Source organism: Emydura macquarii, unplaced genomic scaffold (assembly GCF_026122565.2).
Source record: "Emydura macquarii macquarii isolate MOO-44397 ecotype Brisbane River unplaced genomic scaffold, CSIRO-AGI_Emac_v2 contig_1692, whole genome shotgun sequence".
Classification (NCBI taxonomy): domain Eukaryota; kingdom Metazoa; phylum Chordata; order Testudines; family Chelidae; genus Emydura; species Emydura macquarii.
The window spans coordinates 1,974,338-1,988,191 of NW_027131829.1; the positions used below are offsets into that span (position 1 = coordinate 1,974,338).

Here is a 13,854-nt window from a genome sequence, read left to right on the forward strand (position 1 = left end):
TCCCCATTTATGATTACATTTTGAGACCTATCTGTTAGCCAGCTTTTAATCCATCTAATGTGTGCCATGTTAATTTTATATTCTATTTTTTTAATCAAAATGTTATGCTGTACCAAGTCAAAGTATATTATGTCAGCACTATTACTTTTATCAACTAAACTTGTAATCTAATAAAAAAAAAAAAATCAGGTTACTCTGACAAGATCTATTTTCCATGAACTCATGTTGATTGATATTAATTATAGTATTCTCCTTTAATTCTTTATTCATTGAATCTCATATCAGCCCTTACATTATCTTACCTGAGATCGATGTCAGATTGACAAGCCTATAATTACCTAGGTCATCCCGTTTACCCTTTTTAAATATAGTCACATTAACTGTCTTCCAGTCTCCTGGAGTTTCCCCAGTGATCCAAGACTTACTGAAAATCAACATTAATGGTTCAGCAAGCTCCTCAACCAGCTTTTTTAAAACTCTTGGGTGCAAGTTACCTGGACCGGTTGATTTAAAAATGTCTGGCTTTAGTAGCTGCTGTTTAACATCCTCCTGATTTACTGTTGGAATGCAAAGTATTTCTTCATCACATGACCATATCATTTGTTTTTCCCAACTACAGAACAGAAATATTTATTGAACATGTCTGCCTTTTCTGCATTATTATTATTGATAATTCTGCCATTGCGTCTAGTAATGGACCAATACTAGTATTAGGAGTCTTTTTGTTCCTAACATACTTAAATTGCTCCTTATTGTCCTTAACTTTGCTGACTGTATATTTCTTCTTATGTCCCTTTGATAAGGGAAGCAATTTTCTGTAATTATTAGCTTCTAATTTATATTCATTATTATCATCTTTCCCTTCCTTTCATTTATTATATATTATTTTTAAATTTTTTATAGCACTTTCACTTCCTCTCTAAACTGAGTTGGTTTTTAACCAATACAGCCTTATTCCTTGATTGTGGGATTGTGACTTTTTGGGCATCTAGTAAAGTGTTTAAACAGTCCTCAATTATCATTCACATTTTTCTCATTAAACAGTTTCTCCCAGCTGATTTGTTTCATAAGTGAATTCACCCCAAGTGACTTGCAGACATGTAACACATCACAATCTATACTACCACCTAGTGCTGAGGGTGCATAAACTGGCTGCTGAACAAGAAATATTTGTCCGCAGCTGTCATAGCCTAATCTCTGTACGGTGTAGGGTTAGTTGCCCCATTTTTACACAGTAGACTGATATTACTTCTGCTGCTCAATTGCCCGGCAATTTGCTGGCCGTTGGAGCTCTGACATCAGTGTGACAGACTCCTCTCAAGCCAACGTAAAAATGGAACCCCACTGCTCTCCAAAAATAGTGTTAACTAAAACTAATCAAAGGTATATTCATGCAAAAATGCGGTTCTACTTACTGACAGAAGCCTTTTCCTACAATCTTACTTTTGCCCTGGCTTATGGTGCAGCAGAGAAGCTACAGTTTTGTCAATTAAAAGGTCTTTAGTAGGGATGAATTCTTGTAGTCTGGACAGCTTGACTCAGAGACATGCTCTTCATTGATAGTTGGCTGTGAACATAGCCCAGGGATGTGCCTCATCTGGGTAATTAGATTAGGAAGGCTGATATTTGTAGCCATTTTGTGATACTGCTTGCAGTAATAATTGCTTGATAATGTTGGCTTACATTTTGTAAAGCCAACCTCTACAATGATGCAGCTTCCATGTAACATCAAGGGCAATCCGTTACATTTTTTCTTGACATCCCATGGCTCTAACAGATTAAAAATATAAATACAGCAAATAAGATTCTTTTCTAACTCATCCATAATATCGAGGCTGAGAAGCTAAAATCAGACCAATCTAATTTTAAAAATTTAATATAAAAATGAGAAATACTAACAAGAATACAAGTAATTTAGTTGTGTAAAATCCCTTTGTAGCCTAAACAAACAGCATTGTAAAATCCCTCTGTAGCGTGCACAGTAGTGTTCCCTGCACACATTGATAAGTTTTTGGTGTCCTTTTATAATATTTGGAAAGCTTTATAGGTGAGTTCTTTGTTCTTAATTTCTACTTCCTCCCTGTTGCACAGGAAGCTAGAAAGTTGATACACAATTTTTCTTTAGCTTATATTTTTATAGCTCTAATTCTCATTTATTCTTTGCAAAAGATACACGTAAAGTTTCAGTATTAAGTTGTCTAGTTCCTTCTTTGGCCAGCACAAGATTGTGCCCTGTTATACATTTATTAGTGCTTTGTTCAGTTTAGATTTAAATGTCTGTCTCGAGCAATAGGCTTTCTGCCACTCGTCTTTATGAGAGGAAGGAAAATGCAAATTAAATTCATAATCTTTAGTTATAAAGGTCCATAGATTTCCATCTATCTACCAATTTTATCAAATTTTATACTATTTCTCAGTCTGATGTGGAATCATAGAAGTAATGGTCTTCAAGCAGCTCTCCAATCTGACTCAGACATCTGGGGTGATCTCCTGGTCCTGCTGAAGTCAATGGCAGGTTTTGCATTGGCTTCAAAAGGGCCAGGATTTCACCCCCTAACTCTGATCTTACTATTCCAAGCAATTGGGGGTTAACTATGGGTCTGTCTTGAATTTGACAAGGCTCTATCTAGTCATAAAATAGCTGAGAAAATTTGTCTAATAGCATTTGCTTTGTTAATACAGGTTACATATATCTTGTATAAATATTTTACAATAAAAATTGAAAGGGCACTTATAAATGGCATACTTTACTCATACGTTGTCGACTTTTTTAAACCAGACATCCTGTAACTTGGCTTGTGAGCTCCAGAGAGTGATTGGAGGGGACAGTGCTTGGTTTTTACTCTTTCCGTCGACCTATAGATGCCATCATTTGGAGTGATGAAATCCCAAAGAGAGATGATTCTCTATCTTCACATTCAGCTTTTTGTAACTAAGCCTTTTGTTGTCTAGATTTTGTTATCTAGTCAGCATGACTTTTTCTTTATTATCCTCTTTTTATTTCCAGGTTTGGTTCTTATACACAGTATACATCAATCTGCACTCCAATCATCTCTGTACTGCATAAAGGAGTTTATTTACAATAAGGTCCATCTTGAAGGCATGCTGCCAAAATGCATCTGTTTGACTAATCTGTTTATTCTGTATTCTCTGAGGCAATCTGAATTGCAACCCTGGGCCCTTGTTTTAAGTTTGACAAGCCTGGGAGTTTCCCTATTTTGTGTGGTATATAGCCTTGGAGATCCATTAAAGATTTCCACTTGCATCCTAAGAGTAAGGAGTACATGATATGGCATCTGGAAAAGAAGCCGGTGACAAGTGGTGCTTCACTAGGACTTTTCTCCAATACCACCGTATTTACAAAGATTTTACAGAGACTGCATGTACACTCTTGGGACGTGAGCAAGCTGCACTTAACTGGAAGTCTAATAAACGGTGTCATGCTGTACCTTAAAACTATTTGTTTTTGTTCTGCTACTGTGTGTGTCTGTAGATTATCAGCAGTAATTTTATTATGTTGTAGGAGTTAAGAACATTTCTTAAAATTAGATTAATGGTTGTTTTTAATCTGACTATGGTATTGTTTATAAATTCATTTTCAAGGGTGCGATTGTACTTATTGTTAGGATGCATAGAACAAATAGTGGAGACAGCCTTGGAAAATATTAGTATATTTCAAGATGGTCCCTTAAGGTTTATTTTCCCTTTCTGTCGAACTGCTTTACCTCATATTAATGATTGGTTAGATATTAAAATTTATTTTTCTCTTGTATATTTTGTGTGTGTGTGTGTGTGTGTGTGTGTGTGTGTGTGAATGAGGCACTGTATGGATCAAAAGACTGCTAATGATATAGAGCAGGGGTTCTCAAACGGGGGGGGGTCATAAGGTTATTAGGGAGGGGTCATGAGCTGTCAGCCCCCACGCATGGCTAGTAAGGATGGCATGGCATAGCAGGGTCATCACAGCTTAAAACATTTTCAAAGGGGGGGGTCTCAGCAAATAAAGTCTGAGAACCCCTGATATAGAGCCTTCCATCTCTAGGCCACCAGTTCAGATCCAGTCTGGGTCAGTAATGACTTAATGCTATTGCTCTCCGCTGGCTATCTGGTAGTCTCTTATTTTAAGTGTTAACTATGTGCTCACCATAGTATAAGACAGACATAAAAAGTCAAAGGGTCCCCATGAGTTTACATTCTAAAAAGAGGAGAAAACAGAAGACAATCATTTGGAGGTTAATTATAGATGAGGTTAGTAGCACTGCCTATTAATGTTGCCTGATACTTCTCGTTATGAGATCCCATTTTCAGTTGTTTATAACATTGACATACTTTAACAGGTTGGGTTGAAATTTTTCATGCCAGATGTCTGAGATTGAATTGTTTTTTTTAAAAGTTTCAGCCAAAATGGCTTAGCTGTTTCTGCAACTGAGATGAGGGTTCTGCAATGTTAAAATTCTGGCAACCTTTTCTTTGAGACGTGCTAGTACCCCCATGTTTTCAAGCAGAGGAGTTAAGATTTTGCTTTGGATTACATTGATAGAAATAGAACCAACTCCAGGAATCAGAGTTTTTTAAAAGAGCTGGCTGAGAGGTTTCCTGGACATAAGAATGACCATACTGGGTCACGCCAATGGTCCATCTAGCCCAGTATCTTGTATTTCAAAAGTGGCTGGTGCCAGATGCTTCAGAAGGAATGAAAAGAACAGGGCAATCATTGAGTGATCCATACCCTGTCATCCAGTGCTAGCATTTGGCAGTTCAAGGCTTAGGGGCACCCAGAGTATGGAGTTTCATCCCTGACCATCATGGCTAATAGGTTAATTGAGGATAGGTCCATCAATAGCTGTCTAATTCTTTTTTAACCCAGTTATACTTTTGGCCTTCACAACATTCCCGGCAATGAGTTCCACAGGTTGACTTGTGTGTTGTGTGAAGGAGTACTTCCTTATGTTTGTTTTAAACGTACTGCCTATTATTTCATTGGGTGACCCCTGATTTGTATGTTATGTGAAGGGGTAAATAATATTTTCTTCAGTTTCTCTTCACCATTCATGATTTTATAGACCTTTGTCATATCCTTTCTTCGTCATCTTTTCCCAGCTGAACAGTCCCAGTCTTTTTAATCTATCCTCATATGGAAGCTATTCCATATCCTTAATCTTTTTTTTTAACCCTTCTCTGTACTTTTTCCAATTCTTATATATCTTTTTTGAGATGGGGCAACCAGAACTGAATACAGAATTCAAGATGTAGGCATACCATGGATATAAAGAGGCATTGTGATACTTTCGGTCTTACCTTTTTCATAATGGTTCCTAACATTGTGCTAGCTTTTTTGACTGCCACTGCAGTCAATGTTGACTGCAATGTTGGGTGGATGTTTTCAGAGAACTATCCACAATGATTCCAAGATGTCTTTCTTCAGTGATAACTGCTAATTTAGATTCCATCATTTTGTGTATGTAGTTGGGGTTGTTTTTCAGTATTCATTACTTTGCATTTTGCAGTATTGAATTTCATTTGCCATTTTGTTGCCCGTCACTCAGTTTTGTGAGATCCTTTGTAACTCTTCACTTTCTGCTTTGTACTTTTGTATCATCTACAAATATTGCCACCTCACTGTTTATCCCGTTTTCCACATCGTTTATGAATATGTTGAACAGTACTGGTCCTAGTACAGACCCCTGGGGGACAGCATTATTTACCTCTCTCCATTCTGAAAGCTAACCATTTATTCCTACCCTTTGTTTCCTGTCTTTAACCAGTTACTGATGCAGGAGAGGACCTTCCCTCTTATTCCTTGGCAGCTTACTTTGCTTAAGAGCCTTTGGTGAGGGACTTTTCTAGTTGACATGGACTTTTAATCAACTTTATGTATTTAGGGAGCAAAATTTTAAGAATGGAATCAGCTCTGGGATTAACCTCTGTATAATGGGGGTTTTGACTGAATTAAAACTTTACAGAAAAGCGAATCCTCCCTCCCGCCCCCCCCCCCCGCCCCAAAAAAAAAACTGCATCACTGCATTTTTTTTCTTCCATGCAAAAAGCCACAGAATTTGGATCAGAACAGAACATGAAGGTAAGTGATTTAATGGCTTTCTATTAAAAATCTCAACTCTTCCTCCTCTCTAGGTCTGGAGGGGCACACTAGCCCGCCTTCGCTATAAGAGGACACGGGCTGCCCTCACAATAATCAAGTACTATCGCCGCTACAAAGTGAAGTCCTACATCCGTGAGGTCACCCGGCGCTTCCACAACGTGAAGTCCATGAAGGATTATGGAAAGCACGTGAAGTGGCCCAACCCTCCGAAAGTGCTGCACCGATTAGAAGAATCACTGCAGGCAATTTATCGCAGGTACAGGAAAAACCCCCACCTCTGTTTCCCTTTCTATCTTTGTTTGGCTTGTCCGTTTAGATTGTGCTAGACAAGCCCAGCCCTGAAGAGTTTTACAACCAGGTCCCAATTTTAGTTAAAGCTTTGGAGTGTTACTATAATACAAACAGTAAGAGTGAAGTAGGCTTTAGTCCTGTTTTCATATCAACAGTTAACTGAGTTCCAATTGCTGGGTCAATTCTGTCATTAAAGGAAAATGGGATAGCTGAGCTAAGAATTTGGCTTGCAGATTCTTTATTAATGGTAATGTGCTAACAGCCCAGCATGGTTCTTGGATGCCAGGACACGGTTACAGGACTAGCAGGTAGAAAACGATTTTACTGGGGAACTGGAGACAACAAACATGGAACTGTGTGTGCCATCTCTTACAAAGTCACTTTCAGCATGTTGCTTGACAAATTACTTGACTTGATTAATGGCAGCTCCCTGATCCTCCCAGTGTAAGTCAGGTAAGGTTCCAGATTTGTCTCCTTGTTAAGCTGATGGTGGAAGGTGGGTCTTAGTATGGGGCGCAGATCAACTTTGAAGTTGATTAGATTTTCTTTTTTCAGGTGGAGAGCAAATGTGCTCATCAAGAGCATCCCACCAGAAGATCTGCCTCAGCTCAGGGCTAAGGTTGCTGCTGTGGAATTGCTGAAGGGTCACAGAGCAGATATGGGACTACAAAGAGCCTGGGAGGGTAACTATATTGCATCGGTAAGTGCCGTGATAGAAATGTTCCCTCTTCAATTGGTGCAGGTAAACAGGGGACAGCTTCCATGGTTGGGCCTAAGGGAATCAGGAGGGAGGAGTCTGAAAACTGTGCATGTTCTAAAAAATAAATGCATTTGAACTCCTCCACTGAGTAGTCTGTAAATCATTTCAAAAAGCTTCCAACTTTTACTATGTTAAGAGCTACAATTTTGTAAATACCAAACCTTATTCAAATTATTCTTGGAAGCATTATTAATCAAGATACCAATTAATACCACCAGTTGACTCTTCAAGTGGCTAAAGATACAACATGAGAATAAAATTGCAGTAGTTAGAGTGAAAGTTTGAAAAGGACTAGGCAGAGAAAAATATTAAACTGTCTGCCTCTGAGAACACAGTGGAAATCTTCTAATGTGTCTTCCTCAAAAGTAGCTAAAGCTTATTACATCCTTCTTTTTCCCCTTAAGCACTTTTTTTCTAAAAGGTCCTTTAGAAAAGCCTGTAAAACTCAAGATGCTGTGTTTCTATACTGCAAGGAAATGACTGATGTAGTCTCCTGATAAGGGAGTGTATTACAGACTTCTTGGTGAGCTTGCAATTCCGTCAGGCCCCGCTTGACAAAGCCTGATTGCTCTGTTTAGTAATTAAGAAAAATTATGTGCCTGTCTTTGTTTGCTCTTCCAGAAACCAGATAACACTCAGAACACAGGCTCTTTCATCAATGTTGCCAATGAGTTGAAGAGGAAGGACAAATACATGAATGTGCTCTTCTCATGTCACGTCCGCAAGGTAAACAGAATGAGTTGTTGAGAAAGGAGGAGAGAAGTCTACAAAAAGTCAAAAGCTGGGCTGGGAATGGAAATGCCACAGACTCTTTTTCTTGTGGCTGAAGTGAAGTTTTCTGATGCTAAGGATGAGGAGAAAAGATTTGAATTCAGACCAGCTCTGTCATCTAATCTTCTTCTTTGAGTGCTGGTCCCTATTGTATTCCACTGAGGGTAATGCACATGTGCCATGTGCCCGAAGCCGGATCTTTTGACAGTAGTGGTGTCCATTGGTCTGCACATGTGCCCTAGCACTGCCTCATGGTTTTGCATGAGGCAATAAAGGGCAGGGTGGACCAATCGCATCTCCATTTCCTTCTCACTACACACGTGATCTGAGTCGGAGCTCCTGCTGTCCTCTTGTCCTTGGTGACGTATATTGCTGAAAATCATTTTATTTCTTACTTAACTCAGTATTTTTTAAGTCTGAAGTAGTAGTTTACTGTTTCTAAAATAATTTGGGGGGTTACAGACTGGGGTTATTGCTCATGCGGTTTCCCACCAAACAGTCAATAACCTCCCACACTTGCACATAGGCAGGACCCTCCATGGTCTTCTGTGGTAACTTTTTTGTTTTTGAAAGTTCTGTGATTTCTCTGGACTTGGGACGTTGCTTCTACAGTTTCACACCTACTAAGGACTTTCTTGTTTTATTAAAAAACTTTTGTGAGCAGGCACTGCTTCGGCGTTCTCCTCCTCCTCCAGTCTCTCCCTCCCCCACTCCAGCTTCTGGGTTTGGGTACTGGAGTATGAAGAAGAGGCCTGGATTCAAGGTCTGCTTCCTGCCCTTGCTTGTTCTCCCTCAATGACTAGCACCACCGTTGTTTCTTCTGTTTGGGGGAAGCCCACATTCCTTCCAGGTGCACTGTCTGCCTCTCCTTCCCTGCCCATACACATGAAGGCAGAGCTCTCCATTTAAAGAAGCACCTCATGGAGGTTGCTGCGGCACTCCAGGTGGACTCTGGCTGTGGGACCTCCCATACATCGACCATGAGCAATCCAGGAGCACACCTCCTGCCATGGATACGCAGGCTAACTCCACTGGTACCAGTGCTACGGACTCCACGTCAGGGCCTAACCACAAGCCATGGAAGCAGGGACCAAAAAGTTTTCTCCTCAGCTGGGCTGCAATTCTGGATCTCGAACAATTTGGACTTAATGGCCAAATATGACTTCTTACATTATGAACACATGCCAATTTCCTTGACAAGCTACTGAAATAGGATCACACTGAATTCCAGGCTGATATAGAAGAAGGCAAATTACTCACAAGGTCGATACTGCACGCTGCGGTTTACGCTACAGATACATCCTTGTGTACTTTGGTCACTGGAATCACCATGAGGAGGGAATCCTCGCTGCACTCCTCAGGTTTCCCCAAGGGAGTTCAAAACATGATTGAAGATCTTCCCTTCAGTGAATCACACCTTTTCAATCAAAAGATGCTAAAGGAGTCTAGAGTACATTACGGTCCCTAGGTATATTTAGGTCAGTGCCAAAATGCAAGTATTATTGCCCATCTTCCATGCAGTGTTATAGAACCTCTCAATTCTACCACCAACGCACTTATGAACCCCCACAGAAGTGAACTAAGACCCACAGAGTCTGCCCGCCTGTCGCTTCGGCACAACCCTCCACGCATCTGTCTCTATTGGTGCATAAACAGAATTTCTGACCACCACTAAAGAGCTGTTGGCCACTTCACAACCCAACGCCTGAAGCCACCATCCCATTTGGGGTCACCTCAAACTCTTCTTGTCAACCTTGAGTTCTGTCACAACAAACAAGTGGGTCCTCAGTGTTATTCGATGCGGCTACACCATTGAGTTATGGCACTGCCTCCACAACATCACCCACCCTGATTTCACCCCAGGAGCCACTCTACAGCAGTACCCTTATTCTGGAGGTGGACTCCCTGGGAGAGGGGCAGTTGAGCCACTCCCTGCGCATCTACAGGGCACAAGGTTCTACTCCAATTACATCTTGGTTATCAAGAAGAAAGGAGAATGGAAACCAATCCTAGACCTCAGACACCTCAACTGATAAATTCGCAAGCCAAAGTTCAGCAGGGTCACATTGGTGGCAATCATCCCTTCCCTAGAAAAAGGCATGTGGTTTACAGCTCTCAACATGCAAGATGCTTGTTTTCATATAGACATGCATGTGATCCAAAACGTTTCCTTGGGTTCATGGTTGGTCACTGTCACTTCCAATACAAGGTTCTCCCATTCAGACTTACCACTGCTCCACAAGTCTTCACAATGGTGTTCTCCGTGTTAGCAGCTCACCTTTGGTGGCAATGAGTCCTCATCTTCGATTGCCTGCTGGCAGCACGATCCAGAGAGGCAGCTCAGGAGTCAACTTCCCAACTAGTTCAACTCCATCTCCCTCGAAATATCCCCAGGGCGCTTGGCGGTGGAGGTGGGATCGTTGTCAAGGATCCTCGTAGAAGCAACATGTCTGTGGCTCCACACCAGAGTAACTGTTTGCCTACTTGCCTTCTGGTACACCTGCGTCAGCCTTGATTTTCACACGGCACTGCTGCGAGTCCCTGGCGTAGCCCTTCTCCACCATGTCCTGTGCGATCTGGCCATATATGCTGGAGTTTCTACAGCTGGATTTGAGCTGTGACTGCACAGCCTCCTCTCCCCACCGATCCAGGAGATCCACCACCTCTGGTGTGCTCCAAGGCAGGCCTGGAGCTGGCATGGTCAGTGGGGCAGTTGCTATGTTAGCTCTCCACACCAAGCAAACAGGAAATGGAATTTCAAACATTCCTACGTCTTTAAAAGGGGAGGGGCATGCACCTGTGTACTCGGACAGCAGAGTTCAGAAAGGTGACCAGAGCAGTCATGGTGGGACGTTGTGGGACACCTCCTCAAGACTGCTAAAGTAGACGTAAGCAATGCAATGTCTACACTGACACTGCGTCGCCCTGACTACATTGATTTAAGCACTACGCCTCTCCCTGTGGTGAATTTATTAAGTTGATGTAGCAGGTGGGTTTAGCAGTGGGAGGAACGTTGTAGTGGAGACTCCTACATAATTAGGTCGACCTAAACTGCCTTACGTCGACCTAACTCTGAAGTGTAGACCAGGCCTAAGCGTGTTATTTCTGAGCCCGTTATTATTGAAAATTGCTATTTTTCAAATTTCGTGGAGCTTTAGAAAGAATGTGTCTGGATTAGTGTAGGAGTGTATTACTAACTCGTTTACTAGGATTTTTCAGCTAAAATAGTGGATTTGAACATAGATTGCTTTCTTACCTTTTTAACCATAAAAGCACAATGTGAATACTTCAGACAATGGTTTTGAATAGAAGCAGAATGAATGTTAGAGGTGGCAGGAACTGTTGCAGGGTGTATGTACACCATGGGCATTTTGCAGAGTTTAATTTTCCTTACTGTTATGCAACTTTTAAGCTTCTTAAATGCTTCTTATGCCTTTCACACACACTCTCTCTCTCTCTCTCGCCTGATTCAGCTTTTGGCAACAATCTAACATCCAAGGACAGAGGAAATCAATTTTCTAAAATAGCAAAGATTAGTACCTCATTCTATTTAGTAATTACAAGCAGGCAAAGAACCATTTAAAAACTCAAATAGGATAACATTTGAGATTTTTATAAATGGGCAGATTCCTTTTGGTTGTGATATGTGGAAAGAATTCACAGGAGTGAACACAAATAGACCTTTTGTCCCTATAGACTTTACCCCTACGTTCCTGGTGCCACAAGTATTAAAAGATTGCTGTTCCCAGTTTCGTTTAGTTTTGTTGCATCAGTGTCTCATCGCTTTAATAATAGTGAATGCAGTCCTTGGAATGCAGGGAGATAGAGTAGCCAAAGACTCTACCGCTGTTGCTTATAATGAGTGCAAAATGCAGCACCCTTTCTCCCATCCAGAAACTGAAGGTCATTTCAGTGCTTTCAGTGATGAAGAAAGCTGCATCTTATCAACTATGCTTTTGAAAGCAAGCCCAAGCGGTAATTGGAAAATACTGAAGGGAGAATGGAATTATAGAAATGTCATATTCTGGTTCTCCTTCACAGTTTTAATAGTTTATCAGTAACATTTTCATCATTTTTGAAAGGTTAAATTGTTGGTGACTTAATTTTATGGAGTTTAGATCAGACTTCATTCTCCATGCAGATGGTCAATTAAGGAATGTTGTGTTAGAATTCTTGAAATCATGAGCAATGGAAACCCATGAGTGGAAGATTTGTACTGCAGCAGAATTTATATACAGTCTTAAGAATATGTTCTCTCATTTCCTTGCTCCCATTCTTGAGGATCTGTCAGACATCATCTAGTTGAAGAGTACGGGTCTTAGAATCATAGAGTTGGAAGGGACCTCAGGAGGTATCTAGTCCAACCCCTGCTCAAAGCAGGACTAACCTCAGCTATATCATCCCAGCCAGGGCTTTGTCAAGCTGCAGCTTAAAAACCTCTAAAGATGGAGATTCCACCACCTCTCTAGGTAACCCATTCCAGTGCTTCACCACCCTCCTCTTCCTGTATGAGGCCCCAAATAATACATCTACACTGCGACTGGGAGTGTGCGTCCTAGCCTGGGTAAACAGACTCAGGGTAGCTTAGCTTGAGCTAGCGTCCTAGAAATAGCAATGCTGATGTTGACAGCTGGCGGCAGCTTGGGCTAGCTTGGACCTAGGGGAGCAGTTCTACCCCAAACCTCTGCTGGCGCTGCAGTGTCCACACTGCTTTTTTTGCACTAGCTTGAGCCATAGCTAGGATGAGTCTGACTATCCTGACTGGAAAACACACGTCCAGCTGCAGTGTAGACAGCCAAAGAAAGTGACAGCAGCAAGTTGAACCAAAGCTGAGAACTTTTAGCACAGATGAGACAAAACCGTTATCAGCACAGTTACTGAAATCATGATTGAAACTTGGCTTGCAGAGTCTATCACGTTTCAGCTTTTTGTCCTGCCTGCACCATTACAGAAAGTGTGACTGAGATTCTGCAAACCAGGTTTCAATCGTGCTTTTAATAATTGTACTGAAAACAGCTTTGCCTGCATCTACTTTAAGGCTCCCACCTAGTCAGCTGTATCAGCATTGTAACTAGAACTGATTGGGAATTTTTCTGATGAAACATTTTTCATTGGAAAATACCAAGTCATTGAAACTGAACCTGTTTGTTGGGAAAGGGTAGGTTTTTGACAAATCTATAATTTCAAAAACTCTTTTTTTTGGGGGGGTTGGAAAAAAGTTTCAAAACAAAATTGGTTTTGGTTTGAAATGACTTTGTTTTGAAATTTAAGATAAGTAAAGTAAAAATAAATAAATACATAAAAATTAAAGGTCAGAAAAGAAATGGTTCAGTTGACCCACTTCCCCCCCCCCCTTTTTTTTTGTTTTGTTTTCAGTAAGTGAAAAAATTTGATTTTGGGGGTGGAAATTTTCTGAATCTCCCCACTTTTCCCAGGATTGGAAAGCTGTTTCCCATCCAGCTGTAGTTGGAATTAGCGGGGATTTGTAAATTTTCGTCATTAGACATGGCTGAGCTGTTCAGCTGTTTCCAATACCAGCTGAAGGGTGGTGAGAAACCCTTTGCTTACAACTGTTTTCAGAAAACGGATCCATTGCAAGCTTTAAGGTGGAGCAGCAATGCTGCTTCCTAGTGGCAAAAGTGTTGATTAATGTGAGGCATATCTGTCCGGGTCACAAGCCTGGAAGCTGAGCCAAAGTGCAGGACGTTTTTACTGGACTTTAAGCTTCTTTGTCACAGTAAAAGTCACCACATCTGAGTTGTGTAGGGATGTATGGTGTGAATAATTGGAAAATGTTCAATGTGAAAGCAGTGCTAGGCAGGATAAAATGGTTTTTAACACCATTATATTTCTATAATGGTGATAAACCATGCCTACGAACATGTTTTGTGTAAAGTCAGTTCATTTAAAGGAACCAACAGCAGTTTTCACT

At 40.9% G+C, this 13,854-nt stretch overlaps 1 protein-coding gene across 2 annotated transcripts in view; it reads left to right on the forward strand.

Moving 5' to 3' along the window:
• Positions 1 to 13,854, forward strand: part of MYO1D (myosin ID) — a 266,476-nt gene that overhangs the window by 130,332 nt on the left and 122,290 nt on the right. For both annotated transcript variants that reach the window (XM_067556265.1, XM_067556264.1), the window contains exons 17-19: positions 6,133 to 6,356; positions 6,947 to 7,091; positions 7,773 to 7,877. In XM_067556265.1, the coding sequence (XP_067412366.1) occupies positions 6,133 to 6,356; positions 6,947 to 7,091; positions 7,773 to 7,877 (474 nt within the window). The remainder of the gene's footprint in view (positions 1 to 6,132; positions 6,357 to 6,946; positions 7,092 to 7,772; positions 7,878 to 13,854) is intronic.